We start from the raw sequence: 20,718 nt of genomic DNA, 5'->3' as shown, positions 1-20,718 counted from the left end.
TCATGCTTATTTTTTATTCCGTTTGGATACTCACACTAACCAGCACAGCATGAACTGCTAACAGCAAATCATGCATTCAACATTTAATATACTGTAATTTACTTCTGGAGAATAACTGATTAGTCAAGCTTAACATTAAGATTTGCGACACCAACAACGCGTGCACACTTAAATGTTTGCCACGAACAATCCTGTTGATTTGAAATTATTCTTTAATTTAACTGGACTGATTCAAAGACAGTTATTTTAATCATTAGTTCAACCCTGATTTGCACCAAAGCTTGCTGGCTAAAAGCCTCGTCCTTTCATTTGATGTGGTACAATTCTTACTCTACCTGGAAGCTGATGTCCATCCTCCTGTTTCACACCTGTATGATGATTTTTACAAAACGTTAATGAACGATAAAAGCATACACCCACACAAGACTGAAACAAACATTTATGACTGGCAGGATTTCAGAGAATTGCAGGTTTATATATGAGTACGTTATTTGAATTTGGGCCTCGATCTGCAACCAGCCCTGCCCAGGCACTCCTCTGCGCTGCAGTACGTTACGACCACAGTGCAGTGCATTACTCTGCTATCTCCCATTTCTCTTTCCCTTTCAAGGCTATCCACAATGAACCATGAGGGAATCACCAGTGTCCTGAGCAAAATAACGTACAGAGAAGGCCAACCCAGTTAAACAAAGGAGCTCTGGGCAGACAGCGGCCACTTTCAAACAGGTACTGAAGTTGCTCCTTCTCACCTACAATACCCTTAGACACTGCCAAAGCACATGCTCCCAGATCTCGAAAGGTCTGTGTCTAGGAGTCTTTCTCTTAATGATAGCACGATTAGACTCCAAGATACTGTTCAAAACTAGTCTGACATGAGTTTTAATTTGGGAAGTTTCATCTTTCTCCTTTTAATGTTCCTAGAACTTACCATGCCTAGCAGGTATTTCTGTGTAGAAATGAAATGGAAAACGCTTCTTAAAGTCTTTCATCAAGTAAAAAGGGATTTCCTCAGAGAAACATGGAGTCAAGTGCAACCACTTGAACAAGTTCAGAAATGGAAATTGTAGGTCATGAAAACCTTTTGAATTTGGCCTTCTTATCTGCAGCTTCAAATTAAAAGGATGGAAACGAAACAAAGGTGGAATCACACTGCCTGAGATATACTAAGTACAACGTTCAGTAAAGCTACAACTACTCTGTTTTATTAATAATGAAAACCCCTAAAAAGAGGGGGAATATCTAAAAATATGTATTAATTGGCCCTTAGTTATGTCTGAAAGATAAATATTCTTAGAACAAACTTGGAACGAAATTCTGAAAGTAGACTTGAACAATTTACAAGACTGTATGAACAAAAACTGCTAAGGACACACATTAAATCATGTTTCTGCTTAGTGTGCAACCCACACATTAGCAATTGCTTATGGCATCACACTGTAATAAGGTGAAAAGTCTAAACAGACTTCTTGGTTTCATTAACTGACACAGGACATCAAAGTTAAACTCTCTGTTAACATTTACTGCTACTTTCTTGTCTTTTACTATTCTTAGTTTGACAATTACACCTTAGGAAATTAAAATGCCTCCAAGGTCAGTCACTGACATTAAACAACTAGGCTAGCAAAAAGCCACATCTTTATTTTATTTTCAAAGCTCAAAGGCACCAATTCCATGACTAAGTTTTTTTTTTCTGAAAAAAAATATTACACAGATGTGAACACACGAGAGCAAAACCTTAGCAAATTTTAGGTGAGCATGGATTTATGTAAAGAAGACATGGCAATGGGAGTATGCCCGTGTATTCCCTTGCATTTAATTATGTACTGAGAGTCTGCAATTTCACACTGGAAAAACATCTTGTTATCCAATGTATTTATTGGTTAACAGCTTTTGCTGTTTTTCTGTGTGACATGTAATGACAAAAATGTATACGAAAAAAGGAAGTTTTTAAAATGGTATTTATTTCTCAAGAATTGAGGAGAGCTCTGGCTACACAAAGCCCAAGAGCTTTCTTCGGAGCATCCTTATGTGTTGTGAAATTTACCTTTCTTATCTTTCTTTTCTTCTTCTTCTCCTCCAGCACCTAGCAGAGTAAAGATGATGCCTGTCTGAGAATTCACCCCCACAGCAGTTACAAGCATTCGTCCAGAGCCTTCCATGACGTGAGTACCTGAAAATATGCAATATAAGTTACATATGGATAAAAAAATAAAAAGAACAACCACTAAATTTTACTAATAGTACTGAGAGAGATCTGTTACACTTTAAAAACCTATATTGAGGCCAATATAATTACATACCAAAAATAATCCCTATTGTTGTATATTATTCTCAGGCAAGAACGGATGCTTAACTGCACATCTTAGGTTGCACATCCATTAACCACACACATCAGATTCCCTTTTAAAAAGAAATGTTGTCACTAACCAAGTTTATGTAATCTTGGAAGATAGTAGTTTAGCTTCACACAGTTACTTCTTGTAACTTTGAAAATAGTTTTTCAGAGTTCTGCAAACATTCCTCTGCGATTGTAGTCAAGATTACACTGACTGTACATGGAGTACTATTACATAAACAAAGTTGAAAAAATCAATACAGAGAAAAATCTTCAAGGTGTTTAATTAAATCAGGAGATTCCCGAATAGCAAGAAGAATCTGACGTACACTTGAAAACAAATTCAGTATGAGAGATTTCTATTACTCTAAAACAAATCAAAACGTACATTAAGTTTTTTCTGAGAAGGAACATTTGTTTAACTAGGTAATTTTATCATTACATTAAGTAAATTCCTTTTGAGAAATATTTCATGCTTTTCTGTATAGAATTTATTTACAGCTCTTACTCCTATATTGAATCAAATGTTAGACGCATCTACGACCACAGCCTCTTAGAAACCTTGTGCTATGAGTTGTGGAAAGACAAACAAATAGAAATTCCTAAAAATAATCAAAAGTATTCTGATCTACATTTTGGAAAAATTTTCTAACAGAGGTTTTGCAAAAGATCAGTCTATGCAATTGCACACTGGCTATTTCTAAAAGAAGTTTGAAACTGAAGAACAACCTATTGTTATGACATGTATTTAAGGCCAGTTACTAACAGCTTATTAAAAAAACCTGTCATTGAAGCATAGGAACAAATGCACCAAGGATGTCATCAAATTGGGACTAATTTGTCATTTTGTATGGTGACAAAGTCTTAATCTAAAAAGTTCATTACTGAAGTAATATTTAAAATGTTTAAACAGAGATATCCTTAGCAGGTAGTGAATTTTAAAAGATGTAAAGTAGATCAGTAGTGGTCCTATGAAACAGATGAAAAACAAATACATGATGACCAGAAACTACTGATACACAGATAAAGCTATTCATTGAAATAGACTTTGTATTTTATCCTTTAGTAGTAGAAAATTATGTTATGCCTATTAAGTGTAAGTCACTGTCAGAACACAGAGGAAAAGCAAAACATTTCTTCACACAAAGTTGACAGAGCAAGCTAGGACTGACAGTTTACTGGGCTTGGATTTTTTTTAAATACTGTGTCCTGTATTTGAAGAAAGAAGTAGTTTGGGAACTATGAAAATAGACTGTAACACACAAACTTGAGAAAAATAATTGTATACAAAGAAGACAAACATGTATTTATACCTCCAAGTGAACTACGGTGGACACGTGGTTAACTAGAGCCTGCTCAGAAAGTATTCTGTTATTTAACAATTGTTTTTAATCCTAGGTGCTATATTTTAAAATAAATTACAATTTAGGAGCAGTCATTATTCCAGACTCGCAGGTGCAGGACATCAGAAGAATGAGACCAGATGGAATCAGAACACAGTCCAGTAATTACATTTTCCTTTGGGGGGTGAGGGGGAGCGTGGGGAGAGAAAGAATTTTTACTCATCTTCTAAAGCTATTGTTGGTTTAAGAGTCTTTAAGTCAACTAAACAGTTAGACCATTGTGGTAATAAACCAATTATACTGCTTATAATACTCACTTTACTCTTTGCCTTGTCACTGCAGTATTTGTGACAAACTACTATTCTTTGCTGGGTTTTAACCTATTCTTCCTTTGATCCTCACCTCAGGTCAAAAGTTACATTGTACTGCTTTACAATTACCAAGTTTGCCATAAATGTGAGGTTCTCCATTGACCTTCCTTAAGACAACCACTGTTTCATTCATTCTGTAACAGCATGTATGAGGTAGAGTCATTAACTGACCTGTCCTAAACAATTCTGTGGCTAATGAGGTAAAAATTCTAGTATGCTTATTCTCAACTATCTTGCCCCTATAACTTACTCACTACCATCATTAAGTACCACTCAATATTTTAAAACTAGAGTGAAGTCGTTCACTGATACCTGTATTTTCAGAAATGTACCACAGCAGGGCACGCCTGAAGCCATGGCAGAAAAGAAATCTTCAAACAAGCTTTCTGCAAACTCTTGCAAAATGGCTTTTAACCAACTGAACTGTGAGCCTGTTGCATTGAGCAAATGGGGAATACAATTAATTTCTCATGAAGAATCTTCTTGGCATTCAAATCTACTAAACCTGAAAGGCCATGGAAAGACTCTTTCTCCCCTCCATTTTTAAAAGAACATTTTATTGAGTTCGTCCTCACCTACATATATTCATTTCATTGACTTATCTCAAAAGCTGAAAAAAATAAAAGATATCTGGACCTGTGTCCTTAAATAGATCAATTTTTTTATATACATACGCAAACTTTCAACCCATTTTTTAAAAAATCCCATTTTCTTATAACTGCTCATCCAGTTGCTGTCCTAGAACATACTAAGCAGTGCAACTATCTATTTATAATCAAAATATCTTTCTCTAAATAATCAAAATCTCTCATGTTCTTAAAAGGAAAACAGAAACACAGAACAGAGAGAACAGAGAGAACATCTGTCAACACTAAGCCTAATTTGAGAGCATAAATATCTCATCAGAACACACAGAAAATTTCAGCAGAAATAAGACAAATAAAAACTAAAATGCATGCTAATGGTCAGCTATAGTAAAAAAAAAAAAAAAAAGAAAAAGACCTTCTCAGTGCATTGAAAACTGTTCCTATGACCTTCTGAGATAAAATTTGATTCCTTAAAAAGTCATTTGCTTTCTTTCTTATGACACAGCCAAACATCACAGACATACAAATTAGGACCGCCACCCACACAACAACAAAAAAGTTGTATTCAAGCCTAAAGGAACAGAAAAGATCTTTAAAATCAGAATAGCCTTGGCTGTACTGGTTCAGACACAACAGAAAATGTTGTAAACTTAACTCAAAAATTTAGAGGAACCTCCTTTAAGATGTAACACCATTTAAAATATATTTTAATTAAGAATTTGCTTTTAGTATTCCTATGTTTTCTTTTGAAGGAATCTTCTTCTGTGTTGGACTACAAAGGTAGGTAGAAATATCCTCCAACAAATGGCATGTACAGCTATGTTTCAAAGCCAGCTTTATTAAGAAAACATGCACCCCCAGATTCTAAGCTTACCTCTGCACACCTGGAAGGGGCAAAAATGTCTTAACTTCAAATGTAAAGCATAATTCAAAACTGTTCAGGTGCATACAAAAGTGTGTTTTGGAGCAGGTACTAATTTATCATCAGGTTATGTTCCACTAGTACTACCAGAAAAATTCTTGAGCACCTCAGCTAAACCAAAGAGCTGAACCTCCTTCCACCTAACTCTGGCAATTTCACCATTTAAACGGTATTATAATTATATTAGCTTGAATAAAGAAACGGGCTCTATGACTTCCATCAGCTCTTGTTACATAAATGGAGTTCTGGAGTGAATGCATGTTTTTCACTTAATCGGTACACTAAGCATGTCTTTCAACTTCATGTTGAACAATTCCACTGACTTCTTTCCCTCTCAAGACTAATTTTTCAATATTAGTAAATCACAATTTTTCACATGCCAAGTATTTAATTTGAAGTTGATAAATGGTGACTATTCCAAGATAGAAAAGGAAGAATTCCAGTTTAGTAAGAAAAGAGATAAGCAGATTAGACAGATAAGGAACCTATTACAGCACATATTTTTTCAGACAAAAATGCAGCTAAACATGAGACTGCTCAGAAACTCTCAAATCTAGTAATAGCATTGGTGAAATAGATTGGAAATAGGGCTGAAAAACAAGGAAACAAAACCAGAGCATGCCAGTTTGGGGGCTTTATACTGTTTTGCTACTTCCAGCAAACTTGTGGTGAACAAAAATCCTCTACCTGTGTATCCAAACAACTGGTTTAGTCACTGCAATTATTAAGAGGTAACTGAAGTTAATAATAAAGTAAACCAACCATGAGAATATCCTCTATGAATGAAAAAAAAAGAGTTTTCCAGAAAAAACTCATCTACAAGTAATTTCAATGTATCCAAACAATTTGGAACATTTGAAGTTAGCTGCTCTGTTCTGAAAATTTCTGCTGGGCCAGAAGCCTAGCTTGGAATATTTTCTGGCACGGAATTAAGACAGAATCAGAACTATTTTTCTCCAGGCAATAACCGACCCGATTCCTTAATCAAGCTTCCTTGTTATTTCCAAAACCTAACAAAGCACCATGACCAAGAGATTTCTGTTGTTTACTTGTTCTTGAATAAGCTCCGTTTTCTTTGTTTCAAATCCTTGTTGCACATTGATAGAAATACGCATTTGTAAAAGTTAGGTTAGGATAAAGTACTGTTCTGTCAGGCTCAATTCTGTGAGAACCACACAAGGCGAGCTCCTCTGCATAACTCTTTCATAGCTTAACCAAATTAATCTAAATACCTGGAAAAAAAGTTTTAAACAGTAAGCATCGTAAGGTATTTTTTTCACTGTTAACTACTATCACATGGTACCCCAAAATACTTCACTATGTGCAATACTGAGGCCAGACTCATATTCAAAACTTCTGTACTTAGGAATCGTGGATTTCTCCGAACTTTGAACTATACAAAATGTAAAGGGCATATCAGCTTCAACCAAGACAGCTGAGTAGCAGTCAGTCTGGTTACCCAGGCTGCCTTCATCTGTTGGCTGATACATGCCCGTGCTCATTGCAAAGAAATTTAACGTCACCACAATCTCGTTCAAGCTGATGACTTTTGATGCAATGGATTATACTACACTATGCATGCAAATCTCTGTTAATGAACTAAAAGAAAGCAAATGTTTTAGACAGAAGTATAGTGGAACTATAGAAGAGAAGCTGCTGCTTTTGGTTTCAGGTATATTAGAGTCTGTGTTTCCATTCCTGCCTTCCTAGGTGGTACCAAATGTCCTATACACAGATGGAAATGAACCATCTGGTTTAGTCAGCCCTTGTACTCTTAGAATTGATTCTCAAGTAGAGCAAATGACTATCTGGATGATTAAAGAGGACATTAAGCACAGAAACTCATTTAGTTTAATTATGTCATTGAAACTGACTGAATATTAAAAATGTTGTTTCAGGTGCCAATGGTGAAAATAATACTTCCCGATTCAAGGTGTTTATCTTTCACCAAATTTAGACTCACAAAACAAACTGTAGCTGCAATTCAAATGTTACCCTTTTTTCAGTTATTCCTCCATCAAACCTGGACTGTTTTCATTTCCAGCAGATGATTAAGGGAGAACAGTAACAAGCACCATCCTGACAATATTCATCTAAACTCTAAAAGCCTACCCTGGAGATAAATTACTGATGTCTTCAGGTGCAAAGATAAGAGGAAAATTTAAGGTCTGTTTGCTGGTTTTGTGGGGGGGTTGGTTTGTTTGTTTTTTTTCTCTAAACAAGTTTTATAAAAATATAGGTCTAGGCTAACATGCAACAGGAACTCAGTTTTTAAACCAAGTCAAATTCTCCCTGAAAGACACGGTGGTTTCCAAGTTTTTGGACTACTAACTGTTTTCAATGGGCACATCAGCTCCCACATCATTGCGATTAAACCTTTCATTGTATCTATGGAAGAAGGTAGGGTTTTTTCCATAGGTATTTTGCAAAGGATACTTTCCTTTTCCTCTGAAGACGTTTTCATTACCTTCTCATTTTATAAATAAGTATGATGATCAGAAATAATTGCACACAATCAAAAACCAAATGCATGTCTTTTGTGTGACAGACAAGGCCAGTGTCTGTGTTGAAAAGACCAGCTGTATCTAGGTTACCTAAACCTGATGGCGTGGAAAAACAAAACAAAGTATGAACAAAGCAGTGCATGAAAGGTAACTCGGCAAGAATTCAGACAGATTTACCTGACAGTAGCATTGGGTCTTTGTCAACAGATTTGCGGACTTGGTCTGACTCTCCAGTTAAAGAGCTTTCATCAATTTTAAGATCATTTCCTTGAATAAATATCCCATCGGCAGGTAGAAGATCACCTTTCAGTCAGAACATGGTAATGGAAAACCACAGTGGTTTAGTAAAATTATTCTTATAATTACATAATTATTTTTATTATAAAATCACAATTAACAACAATTGCATTAAAATGTAAAATGAAAGCAACTACCATATCAGTGATATTATTGCAATCCTATAGGGAAGGGCCTTTGTATTGCAAACGCTTTTTGCCTAATGCTATCCAACAATCAGAATGCATCACATTTAACATACGATGAGCACAATAATCACTGAGATTTGGCAGAGGGAGCACTCTTCTTCACAAGACATGAAGGTTTCTCTATCAGACTTCATAGGAACTCACAGTGGCTAATAAACAGTGAAGCTGCCCTTTCCCCTTCCCCTTTCAGGAAGCCCTTAGCTAAGTCCAGGGGAGACTTGCTGCTTGATAGAACAGGCATTTTCCAGGACTTTGCCATTTCACTCAAAGACAGAGCACACAGAGCTCCTGCAAAGGTCTTCCTGTTCACTGGAGCATAGGGCTTTCCCTATGGCATATAATTATAAGGCATCCACCTACTAGAAGCACTCGATTGAGGGGACTTACAGGATCCATAGCCCTGGAGCAGCCCACCAAGTGGGGAGAGCAGAGAGGCACAATTCCCTTTCTCAGAGCATTTAAAAATACTTCCTCTTACTCCTAACTGGACAGAAACCAAAAATTCCCAATAGCATAATCCTTCATGGAAGAGATTACCTTTGTATGAGCAGTTCTTGTCCTTGTCAGTGAAAGGAAGTGAACATTACAAAAATAAAATTAATTACCTAGTGCAATTTTATAGCAAGTATCTTAGGTTTTTCTTTTGCCCTAACAGCCAAATTGTTATCTTACCATGGACAATAATGACACCACACATATATCACTTCCAGTGAAGTGAGTCTATTCTGCTAGAAAGGGAAAGGAGAATAAATAAAGTTCAGAGAAGTAGTCATCCAGTTGAGGAAACTTACCATATTTCACCTGTGCAATGTCACCAACTACTATCTCTGCCACTGGGATTTGGATAACCTGTCCACCTCGGACAACAGTAAATTTCTGTTCCTGCTCAATACGACTTTGAAGCCCACGAAACTGCTTCTCCTTGCTCCAGTCATTGAAGGCAGTGACAAGTACAACACAGATAACAGAGAGTAGGATGGCAGCACCTTCAATCCAGCCAGCTTCAGCCTCACCTTCATCTTCAGCTCCTCCTGTTGCAGTACCACATCCTGCAAAGACAACATTCAGAATCATTCAGTCAAGCGAAGACAGAGTTTATCATGTTTCTCACAAGAAGAAAAACTTGCTGTGAAACGACAACAAGGTTAAGGAATAGAACTGCTTTTCAAAGTACTGTCTGCTAAATGAAAGATGGCGGAAGAGAGAAAAAGAAGAAATAAAGATGTCTGACGAAAAGAGAAAGAAAACAAGTCAAGAGAAATTTTAGATCTTTTGTTTTTTTCTACTGGACAAGTTATCCTTGGTAAAAACAAACAGAAAAGAAGGCACCAATTCTGTTATCTAACAGAAGGGCTGATAGCTTCACCTGAGCCATCAAGCTTTTCCAGAAATAAGGAGGGCTTACTAAGAGTGGCAAGAAGGACTAAAACAATTAGTAACATCAATCAATGCAAAGCGATACAATTTCTAAATGTTCTCAACCAAACGCACTTATAAGGAGCACTTGTTTAAAAAATAGTGAGATGAACCATGTATATTAGTATTTAAATGTGATAATGGAATGTATTAGGGAACACCGAGTAAAAATAACAGCCTAACATTAATTCATCATTTTTCCTTAGAGAAGTACAGTGGCATGTTTATAGAACTGTAAGTATATTATTTTTGTCACAAGTAAAACAGTATTAAAAAAATACATTCTATGCACAAATTCTGAAGTGACAACTCTGAATTGTTTTATACACATCTGCTAATTATTTATTTCAAAGTAATACGCAATTAAAATTTAAATAAATTTCCTAGATAGTATTCACAAAATAAAATTAATATAGATCTCCTTCTTAGTGAATTAACACATAAAAAAAAAAGATAGTTTATGATAGCGGGCAGCAAAGTACACATACTGGAATCACACAAATCAGAGATATCCCCACTGACAGGAGAGCAGAGCTCAGGCTGAAGAACAGAGCCTCCTCTCCCAAGCAACCGAGGGAGAAAAGAAATCTTTTCATTCTTCATGAAGAACTGAACTAGGCAGGCATTTGACATCACTCTTCCATCTTACCCAGGTACCAGGGAGTTCAGCACCCCAGCAATCGTGTTGCTTCCATCTATGACTGACGTTTAATTTTGGTATATTCGTCACCTGTCACTAGAGGGAATTAACAGGCAATTTGATTTATATTTTTGAGTTACTAAGATTTCTCTGTAACATAAGCATCACAATGCATTAACCAGCTGAGTAATTACTCTTGCATATGAACAGTAATAAAATTACCAAAAGTCAAAGGAAGAAAGCTGAGACTGAACACCCACCAGGTGAACAGAAGAAAATTAAAATAAACAGTTTTTACCAGTGTTCTCTGTAGTTTAAATTTGGACTTAACCTAAACGAAAGGTAAAGCACAGTCCCAAGGGAAGGGGCCTTCCTAGCAGGGATGCCCTTAGACTGATGACCCACGTGAACCTCTATCAGCAGCACAAGAACCTTGCTAAAGAAAGCATTTTTAGAGCACCCAAGAAAGAAATTAACCAACCTTTGGCAAGTTCAGTACCTTAAGCTACATAAAACCTGTCACAAATGCAACTTACAAATCACATCTTCAACTTCTTCCTTCAGCAGAACAGTACTTTTGGAAAGGACTAATGAACTTTTCTCTGTTTAACCTTAATCATCTTAATTGGTCTATATTAGATTTTAGATTCCTTTTCCAAATCAGTAGATTCACTTTTGCCTTGTTTGGATTAAGTGGTTTCCTAGTACAAATAATTCTGTTTTGGCAAATGTAAGACAAAAATTCATTATTCATTTTTCATTAGATATGACTTAAGTATCAATGAATATCCCATTCTTCTTAACAGCATACCTCCTTACCTACGCCTTCACTGAAAATCTTTGATTTCTGCATATGGCTCACTGATAATTTATACCATGATATTTTCTACAAATTAAGAATTAACATTATGTAATACTTAAATAGAAGTTTTTAATTTGAGTTATACCAGCATACCCCAAAAAATCAGCCATTTGAAAGACACAAGCTGTGCTTTGTCCTTCATTAGAAGGATCCCATTATGGCTCTGGACATGTGTGAACTTTACAGTAATATTGGATGAGTAGAATATTCTCTCTCTACAGCAGAAAGCTATCAGTTTTAGGAAAGTCATTGCTATTATTCCAAAGAACCAATAGGTCTGGTCACTGCCTCTGAGACATGTCAGAGAAACAAAACGACAGCTAGTCAGCGCACTTGAACCCAGTACTGACACATTGTACCTTGAATGGCTTGGAGAGTAATGTTTCTGTGTCCCTTCAGGAAAAAAAACCAACTTCTTGTTTCAGTAAAAACAGGTAAAAAATAAAAATATTCATTGACTTGAGTAGTGAAATTCATTTTGTATGTGTTGTCAGAACTGATTTCCATATTAATATAAAAAATACCATTCCTAGTATGTTCATATAACCAGAAAAAATAGTCTAAGATAGCATGTAAATAATATAAGATATTATCATTAAGATGAAAGGAATTGCGTTTACCTGTCTCATAGATTATGCACTAGCAAAGAACATAATTCACTCTTCATATTATAGCTGAAAAATGTAAGAATGAAAGAAAATCTGGAGAAAACAGTCTGAACTTCAATCAAGTTCTTGGAAAGTGTCCTTAAATTTTACAAGCTTCTGCACTGACTAACAGTTCATGATTTTAACTTTTAAAATCCTGAGAAAATTCTCCACAACCCAATGGAAACGACAAAAGTTCAAATGCATTTCATTTATTTTCTCTTCATTCAATCAGTCAATGCTCAATTCAGATGGAGGAAAGGTATCTGGAGGTGAGGGAGGGATTCTTGGAGTGAGAGCCAGGAGCAGAGAAATTCATCAATAGACATGGTCAAACCCAGACGTTAGTCTTTTAGACGGATGGAAGAAACTGTGAGTTGCTTTATGGGTTTTAGAATCCTTATCAGTCGACACTCAGTCTGGCTTCTATAACACTACAAGTGTTGCTTCTACAGTGATCCATTGGTCCAGGTTATCTGACACACTAAGAGGTAAATCCACCCACAGAGGCGGACAGGCAGCATGAAGCACACAGCTCCCACTGTTTTTATTCAGTGTGACTCAAAATTAAAACAGTCAACCAGGATATGGGAGACGCAAATTCTTTTTTTTTCCCTCTCTCTCAAAGGATCAGAACTCAGGACCACTATTTCAAAGACCACAAGAAGGCTGGTATTACACAAATGTGAATCTCACTGCCCTGCAGACCCCCAGCCTGCAGGCTGGCCAACCACATCCTCTGCTAAGCACCATGAACATGTGTCTTCCTGTCTGCTCTACCTGATTCGCTCCTTTAATCCCACATGTCAGACGAATGGTGGTCCTAAGCCGTCAGAAAAAAACAGTGCTTCATTATCAGCATGTTTCAGGTTCGGAGGAAGCAGAATTTCAGCTGTGTAAGGAGTCTGAACATAAAGGACTAGATATCTCCAAGTTCAAGCAGCAGCTGAGCAAGGGTTTTGAATATCTAAGATTTGCAGGTAGATACTTGTAACAACAGTTCAGAAATTGAATTGCCCTTTTTGTGGATCTAGACTAAGATAACTAAACCCAGGCTCTTTAAATGATTAACCAAGCTGACCATCAGACTTTCCCAGAGTTCTGTCTTCGCTTTTTACAGTCCCACAGAATTGAAAAGGGATAAAAGTGCTAGATAAATTGATGTAAAACGTGCACATCATTCTCATCATAGGAATAAACTCTAGCAGCTTCAAGGGAGTAAATAGCTATCTAGTTCTTACAACAGTAAGATTTCAGAATAGATTTTTTTTTTTTTAAACAGAGATTTAAAGACAAGCAGGATTTAAAAATGCAACCTGCCCTTCAAGAGATGACCTATCTGTCAGGAAACATTTTCTTGAACTATGTTGTGTTCTTGCTTCAAAACTATTTTAGAAGTACTCTCTTTTAACAGAAAAAAAAAATGGAAACTTGCATCTCCATTGGTATAAGTTTGCAGAATTCTTTCTTATATGCCTAAGGAAAAAACAATTTTTTTTTCTTTTTCTTCTGCTATTATATCACACAGGACTCTCTAGAAATTCTAGAAAGACTTATATGAATTTACAGGAAGAAACTGTATGTATTCATAGGAGAAAAAACCCACATACTTCTTAACTATACACTTATATTATCTGTCCTCCTTAGTGTAGTACAGAGTGACACAGTATTGACTTTACAGGGCAAAATAAGGAATATAAATAAGACACACAAAAGGCGTAATAATAATATGCCTAAGCAGCAAAATATAGTTTAAAGCACCTCATGTTTATTAAGAATGCTCATATAAGCTTTAAAAGATTGTGTTAAGGTCTAAGATTGCTGTTAGGCTTTCACGAGATAGAACTTGGTTCCCAACGTTACCGAAAAACACGCCTGAGATTGTATTGAAAGGCACAGACTGAAAGCATCACAAAAGCATTTTTAATATGCATATGTGATTTGTGGTAGCGTTTTATTCCAAGACAGTGAACTGTGAAGTACTCATTTAAAATTATATTTAACATAGGCCCTATCTGTCAGAAAATTCAATTTCAAAAAAGTAAACAAGTTTTTAATCTGAAGCTATTTTCTACCCTAACTATGAACATATGCCGTGCGTGTGTGTCAGTCCCCAAAGCCTCATCCTCACGAGACAGAAAGCGCATACTCAGTTTGAAAAAAGATTTGACTGCAAGTCAAGAATGTAAAGGGCTGTATCTCCTTCGGTATAGAAGGAGCAGCTGAAGTCATAAAATGGATTAAACTTATTAAAAATAGTGTGTAGGAACACGGAGGTGAGCTGAGCCCCCTCAGAGGAGTGGAAGGCCCTGACAGCGCGGCCTCAAAGAACACTCAGAAATACAAAAGGGGACTAGTATGATCGTGTCCTCCATAAAATATCTCAAAAGTACGTTACCAAAAACTTGGGGAAGGAGAACAGAATTGTAAAAGCTTAAAATTTGACCAGAAATAGGTCAGCAATGACTGTTGAAAAAGTTTCCTATAGAAGGGAGATGAGAGGGAGATAGAATCCAAAGGTAAAAAGGGTTCAGGGAAAAAAAGAGTGGGAAAGTAATCCAGCCCAGCACACACAGTCAGTCCGTCTGAAGTCGCAGCAGCCTGGGTTTGCGTCTCATCAGAGACTGCGAGCAACCTGGGCGCAAGAGCTACGGGCTACCAAACCTGCCCAAGAGCCTGAAAACTGAGCAAATACCCAGGCACTCAGCCTGTGTTGGACCCTTTTATGCACTTAATTAATTACCAGTGATTTCAAAATTAGCCTGAGAAGCCTACTCTGCATTAGCAGTATTTTAATTATATATAAGGGTTTAGAAAGAAAAAATAAGACAGCAAAGCCTAGGATATCAAAAGGGAATGGAACTGTATGATAGAAAAGACTTGACCACACTTGTGCCAGAAGGGGAAGGTGAGGAAGGAGAGGAAGATACACAAGAGCAGGTTAAAGCATTTCAGGCAGACAGTAAGGAAGAAACCTCACTGAAACTGGCAGAAGAAAATAATTTGGTTGATGCTATTAATAATTTCAGTTTGGTGAAAGCCAGAAATGGAGAAAGGAAAAAAAAGGGAAAGGCCACAAAGAACCAGAGAGCATCATCTGCCAGATTACCAGGCTTGTGTCCTGTTGGGAACTGGGATGCTTTTGAAGTCATAGACACCACTGCAATAGACATTTCTCATAGCATCGACCAAAACTGGGCAAATACAGAGAGCAGCATACAAGGATGTGCAGCTAAAACGAATATCTGTGTAAGATTTCAGATAGTTATGAGGAGATTCTTAAAGCTGCTTTGAACAGGATAACGATTATAATTACAAACCATACTGTCTTAAGCTGCAGCACAGTAATTTTTATATCAGAAAAAGTATATTCTTAAAAATCTGTGAACATCTGTATTCCTAAGTCCCAACCTACAGCACAAACCTCTCAGCTACTCATTTCAACCTACACATTTCTATTTTTAAGCTGAGAGTACCTTGTGGCATTTAAATTCCCTCGGAAAATCTTGTGACGCCTCCAGAGGTAATTTTTTTAGTCAGTCATACTGGTTTTGTCATCAGAAAGACAACAGTTCCCATGATAAAAACTTTTTATTTAACTGCTTTCTGTAAAGACATTTTTCCTCAGCTGCAACACCAGCACTGATGTTGTTAAAGCAAACGGAGCAGCTCTAAGTTGCAGCTTTGTCACTAGTAAAGCTGGGCTCTTGCTTCTAACATCATAAGTGTTATGTATTTTATCAAACGTATTCATTTGGGTAGGAAAAGGAAAAATAATAAAAAATTATACCATAAATATCATAAACTCCCTTCCTTAAGAAGATTTTTTTAAGCTGCAACAGATACTGTAATATTTATTTTTACAAATTCCTTGTTGTGTCATATCATTTGCTATAAAATTAGTCCAAAGGGCGATTGCCAGTTACTGAAGCACCAATATTCCTTCCCCAAATCCTCTCATCATCAGATGTTGAATCACTTGCAGTATGGGCACAGCACAAGGCAGTAAGGTCGAGGCTGGCAAAGCTCAAAGTGTCACTGCAGAGCTATAGCTAACAGTGCAGAAATTACTAGAACTTCAAAAATGAAGTTTTCTCTCTCTCTTTCGTACTCTCCAAGGACTTATTCAACCGTGAAAAACATTTTCTAGTTACTGGTAGTAAGTCAGACTGCGTTCTCCAGAAACACATTCGTTTCTGTGACCAGCCACGCAGAAGGGCTTTACTAATGTGAGATATTTATACTACACGCATTTCAGGCTTAGGGTGTTTGTAATATTCACTAAAAGTGATTTTTGGATACTTATTTGAAAACAATATTAGAATTTCTAGCTTCGTGACACATCAGTTATGTAAGGACTCCAGCGAGGGGGGGAGGAAACAAAAAAGGAAAAAAAAAGATATGGTCCCCGTAGGTTAGTTATGCAACTGTCAACTTTAGAGTTCAATATTAAATATTTACACATTTTATACATATTCATGCAAGGAAACAAATCTGTAAGCCCTGAAAGCATATATATTCACACATTCCTCAGCCTGAACACAAACATTTGCGAGCAGAGAAACGTTAATTAAAATACTCGACTTCAAGAGATGCAATATGTCAAGCAAGATTCTTCTGAGTGACACCTCCAAGGAAACGCGTCTTGTAAGGATCCCTCAGAAGGACGGGGCCCTACCTCCCCCAAAGGCAACGGAAGGGAGCAGGACCATACAACTATTTCCATAATGTTCCTATTCAGTTTTCTATCCTTATGCTGCCACTTAGAGAAAAGGAGAGAAAGGCCAATGAGGGAATTTTAATCCCAAGTCCTGTTCTTAGGGATTGCAAGGGAAAACCTTGGCATCTGATTGCTTGCTATAGGTCTACTGCATATTGCTCAGAGCTAAAACTCTCTGGTAAATATAGCCACATATTCAAAAGGTAAAACACAGTTTTCAAATGTAAGAATCAGACCTTGAAAGATGTTCTCTGTGTTTATTAATAAGAGTTCACCTGCAGTTACGCAACAATGCTTTAAAGGGCACGTCCCAGCTGAGTTTTACTTACAGAATTCATACTTCTGGAGAATCTCTTCCTGGAAAATATGTGAGAAGGTTTTACATTTCATCCCAAAGTTCTAAATCTCATTACCTCATGTCCCCAGTTGAGAGTTAAGTCGTGCTTGGCAACCTGGAAATCTATCTAATGAGCAATATCTGAAAGGAACCCAGTTTTGTCGATGAACTACACATCTCTAATGAAGGGAAGGTATCTATGGGACTTCATTTTTTGCAGTTCAACACAGATTTGGAGAAACCAGATGTAGGTCACTTTACATTATGAAACAATTATTTAATTTGCAGGTCCCATATGACACAATGTCCGCATTTTGCACTTTACAAGCTCTTACTGTGTTGCTTCTGAAGCCAGTTCAAGTCTTAAACTTACGTCATTCATCTGCACCACTGACATCCAGTAACAAATCTGCTCCCTAGGCACACTTTGTGCTGGTGAACAGCACAGAACTCATAGTTCTGATATAGTCAAGCAAAACCCAAGTGAAACCATTCTTTGGACAAACGCTTGGCTCCGAAAACTGATGTTCCCCTTCACCCCATGTATATTTTAGAAGTGATATAGCTGCTTTTTTCTGAGTTCATGACACACATAGTATCATTTCCACACTTCCTTTAGAGCGATCTGTTCTTGGGCAGACTCTGACTCTGTGACTTTGTGTATAAAACCTATGTTTTATTTCTTCTTGCTTCTTACAGAGACCTCAAATGTACGGTATTGCCAGATCTGTATTTCCCAATTTCCACACTGCAAAAAAAAAAAAAATCAACTGACAAAAAAAAAAAACACAAACCAACAACAAAAACCAACCAAACCACTACTGGATGAGCAGAACCTCACTTGTTCTATTTCATTCAAAAGGTGATGGGTTCAAAGTAAACAGGGGAGAGAGACAGTCAGAAGGACAGACAGACAGAATACCAGCCAGAAAAGTACGAAGTTAAGAATCAAGAAGTTTGTAACAGGGAAGCTTCAGAAAAGACAATATCTACTAAATAAAATTTTAATGCAACCTTGAATAATCTAGAAGTAGGTCATTTGTAAGCATTTTAGAACATGGCAAAAACCAGGATAGCATATTATAAAACAACCAATGCAATGTTTTCATCAAAACACTTCTAAAAGAGCAATTACATTCACTTAATTATCTTTTCAGTAAATATGTTTGCTGTGCAACCCAGTAAGAATTTGCAAAACAAATGTTTTCACACATCATCAGAAATATCTATCCCATAATAATAAACAATCATAAATAGCTTCAAAGGCATTACTAAATGTATGAGATAGTAAAAACTATTTCAAAAAAGACAAAATAACGAAATCAAATAATCAGTCTTCTCTTGAATTCTGTAAGCAATTCAGTATTTAGGGGTTAATTGAGACACATACAGACTGTCAGTCAAAAACTAAGGTTCTCAATACAGGATAATATAGTCCACAGAGCAAGAGCTTTGCCTACGCTAAGAAGGCAGTGCTGGGATAATTCTAACAATCACCTTCGCTAGTAAAGATACAGCTTACAAACAGCTTGTATATCTGTCAGTATAACCTATAACTTCCATAAAGAAACATATACTTATTATTATTTAACTGTCCCTGTAGAGATATTGAAAAAATTTAAATCAAATGTAAAAAATACTTACATTTGTCAAAACCAATTCTTTATGATGTAACTTTTCATTTCAGTACAAATATCAGCGTCCACAATGAAAATTTTGGTTAAGGTAGAAGGTTTCTTTTATTCATCCAAGATGTATAAAAATGTAGTTATAAAATTCCCAAATTTAAGCCACTGTTCCAAGAATGGAGACCAGGTGCACATGGTCTTAACCTTAAACACCCTTGCTCAATCACTCAGTTTAGGCTCTGCTCTCAGGGTTTTTCATGGAAAGAACCTGAATGACTTTGTTTCAGTTCCAATGCAGAACAGAAATATGCATCAATACTTTGCAGTGAAATTTGGTTTATTGACCAGCCTTGATACCTCCCGTTAGGGTTTCTGAGGATAATTCAACTGATTTGACTATATCAGGAAAGCATTTAAGTTTAGACTGCATCAACAACAGGGCAAACCCATTTACAGCAATGAAGAACAGGTAGCACAAATAAGGGATTCCCTCTGGATGATGATATTTAAATGTCAGAACTATGACAAAACTGAATGTAAAACACAAACTGTTTGAAAGGCATAGGTACTAAATTGAATTAACAGTGTAGGAGAGGATGATCCTGGAGAACTGCATGCGTTTGGAATCACTTAACTGGAGTGTTAATATAAATGGCACTGGCTGATTCAGGGTAAAATAAAGAGGAAAAGGAACGCCTTTTTTATGGTCATATATTGTAAGACCACACGTGGAATAGGCTATAGTGTCAATGCAAACAAAACATTACAAACAAAACTGATGGGAAGAAATAAGAATTTCTGTTAGCTTCATATTAGCAGTGAAGTGGCTGTCCATATGCTGACATTTTTTCACTTGGATAAGTTTAATTAGGTTTGATTTAGAATTCTAACTTGGCTATTAAAAAAACCTGCATAGGAAACACTGCAGCTATTGGGGTTGGCTTAAGAGAGCCTTACGAAACATGAATGGCCCACTTAGGTCCCGAACACACTGCTGAAGAAAAAAAAAGGTATAATTCAAGAAAATATGGTACATTGGGAGCTCCACCTATCCGGGCACTCTGTACAAACACGTCAGAAAGCTGAAGCTGCGGTTATTTAAGTTAGTTTCTGAAAACAGGAAGAATGCTCCCATTTCTCCTGTAGCAATCCCTGATGATTTCCAGGACTTCCTAAATACAGCTGGATGGAGAGAAGGATTTGAACACTTCCTCAGCTACCACTCCCAATGCAGGTCACTGAAAGCACCATGAGACACAAAAGCCCATGAAAATAAATAAATGCTGAACTGCAAACTGCTGTCATCAAGGCACTTGACTTTAAGTAGACCTAAGAAAAACATTTAACATTAATATAGAGCAACAAATATTTCATAAATACATAATTAGATTGAGAGCTGTCTTTCTTGCTGACGCTTCGTCTACTAAAACCTTATGAAAAAAGCCTATTCTCTTTCTGTCTGAAGTAGAATGATCAGAAGAGCAAATCACTGGAAAAGGTGGCATCTGCCTGAGTACTGGATGCTTGCACTGCTCCATCACTCTTTGATTGTATTCTAGTATAAACAAAATGTATTCCCTTTTTTCTTTTTTATGCTTTAAAACAAGATGTTCTAACCAAGATGATTTTAGAGAAAGACTGCATTTAACAGAAACGCTACCAAAAATTTCCAAGACAATATTGAAAAAAGTTGACTTTGCCTGGAAATCTTGACAGACATTTTGTTGGAGCTTCTAAAAAAATCAAACTGGGGCACAGCGTGAAGTTATGATTGCTGACTGATACGCTTCATACATCTAGACCATTTAAAGCGTAATTGTCAACTTCTTCCAACCTACAAGCCCTGCAGAGAGAGGTTACTAAGAATAGGTTACTGATTTTAACAGGGCCCTTCAAAGTAATTTGTGGATTCTCAGAGGTC

At 36.6% G+C, this 20,718-nt stretch overlaps 1 protein-coding gene across 4 annotated transcripts in view; it reads right to left on the bottom strand.

Moving 5' to 3' along the window:
- Positions 1 to 20,718, bottom strand: part of ATP2B2 (ATPase plasma membrane Ca2+ transporting 2) — a 418,914-nt gene that overhangs the window by 84,394 nt on the left and 313,802 nt on the right. For all 4 annotated transcript variants that reach the window (XM_068420000.1, XM_068419996.1, XM_068419999.1 and 1 more), the window contains 4 exons: positions 9,339 to 9,596; positions 8,240 to 8,365; positions 2,045 to 2,170; positions 336 to 368 (listed from right to left, as the gene is read on the bottom strand). In XM_068420000.1, the coding sequence (XP_068276101.1) occupies positions 336 to 368; positions 2,045 to 2,170; positions 8,240 to 8,365; positions 9,339 to 9,596 (543 nt within the window). The remainder of the gene's footprint in view (positions 1 to 335; positions 369 to 2,044; positions 2,171 to 8,239; positions 8,366 to 9,338; positions 9,597 to 20,718) is intronic.

This window comes from Nyctibius grandis, chromosome 29 (genome assembly GCF_013368605.1).
Source record: "Nyctibius grandis isolate bNycGra1 chromosome 29, bNycGra1.pri, whole genome shotgun sequence".
In the NCBI taxonomy this organism is placed as follows: Eukaryota; Metazoa; Chordata; class Aves; order Nyctibiiformes; family Nyctibiidae; genus Nyctibius; species Nyctibius grandis.
The sequence above is the reverse complement of the archived record's forward strand: the minus strand, read 5'-3'. Positions and strand labels throughout refer to the sequence as shown.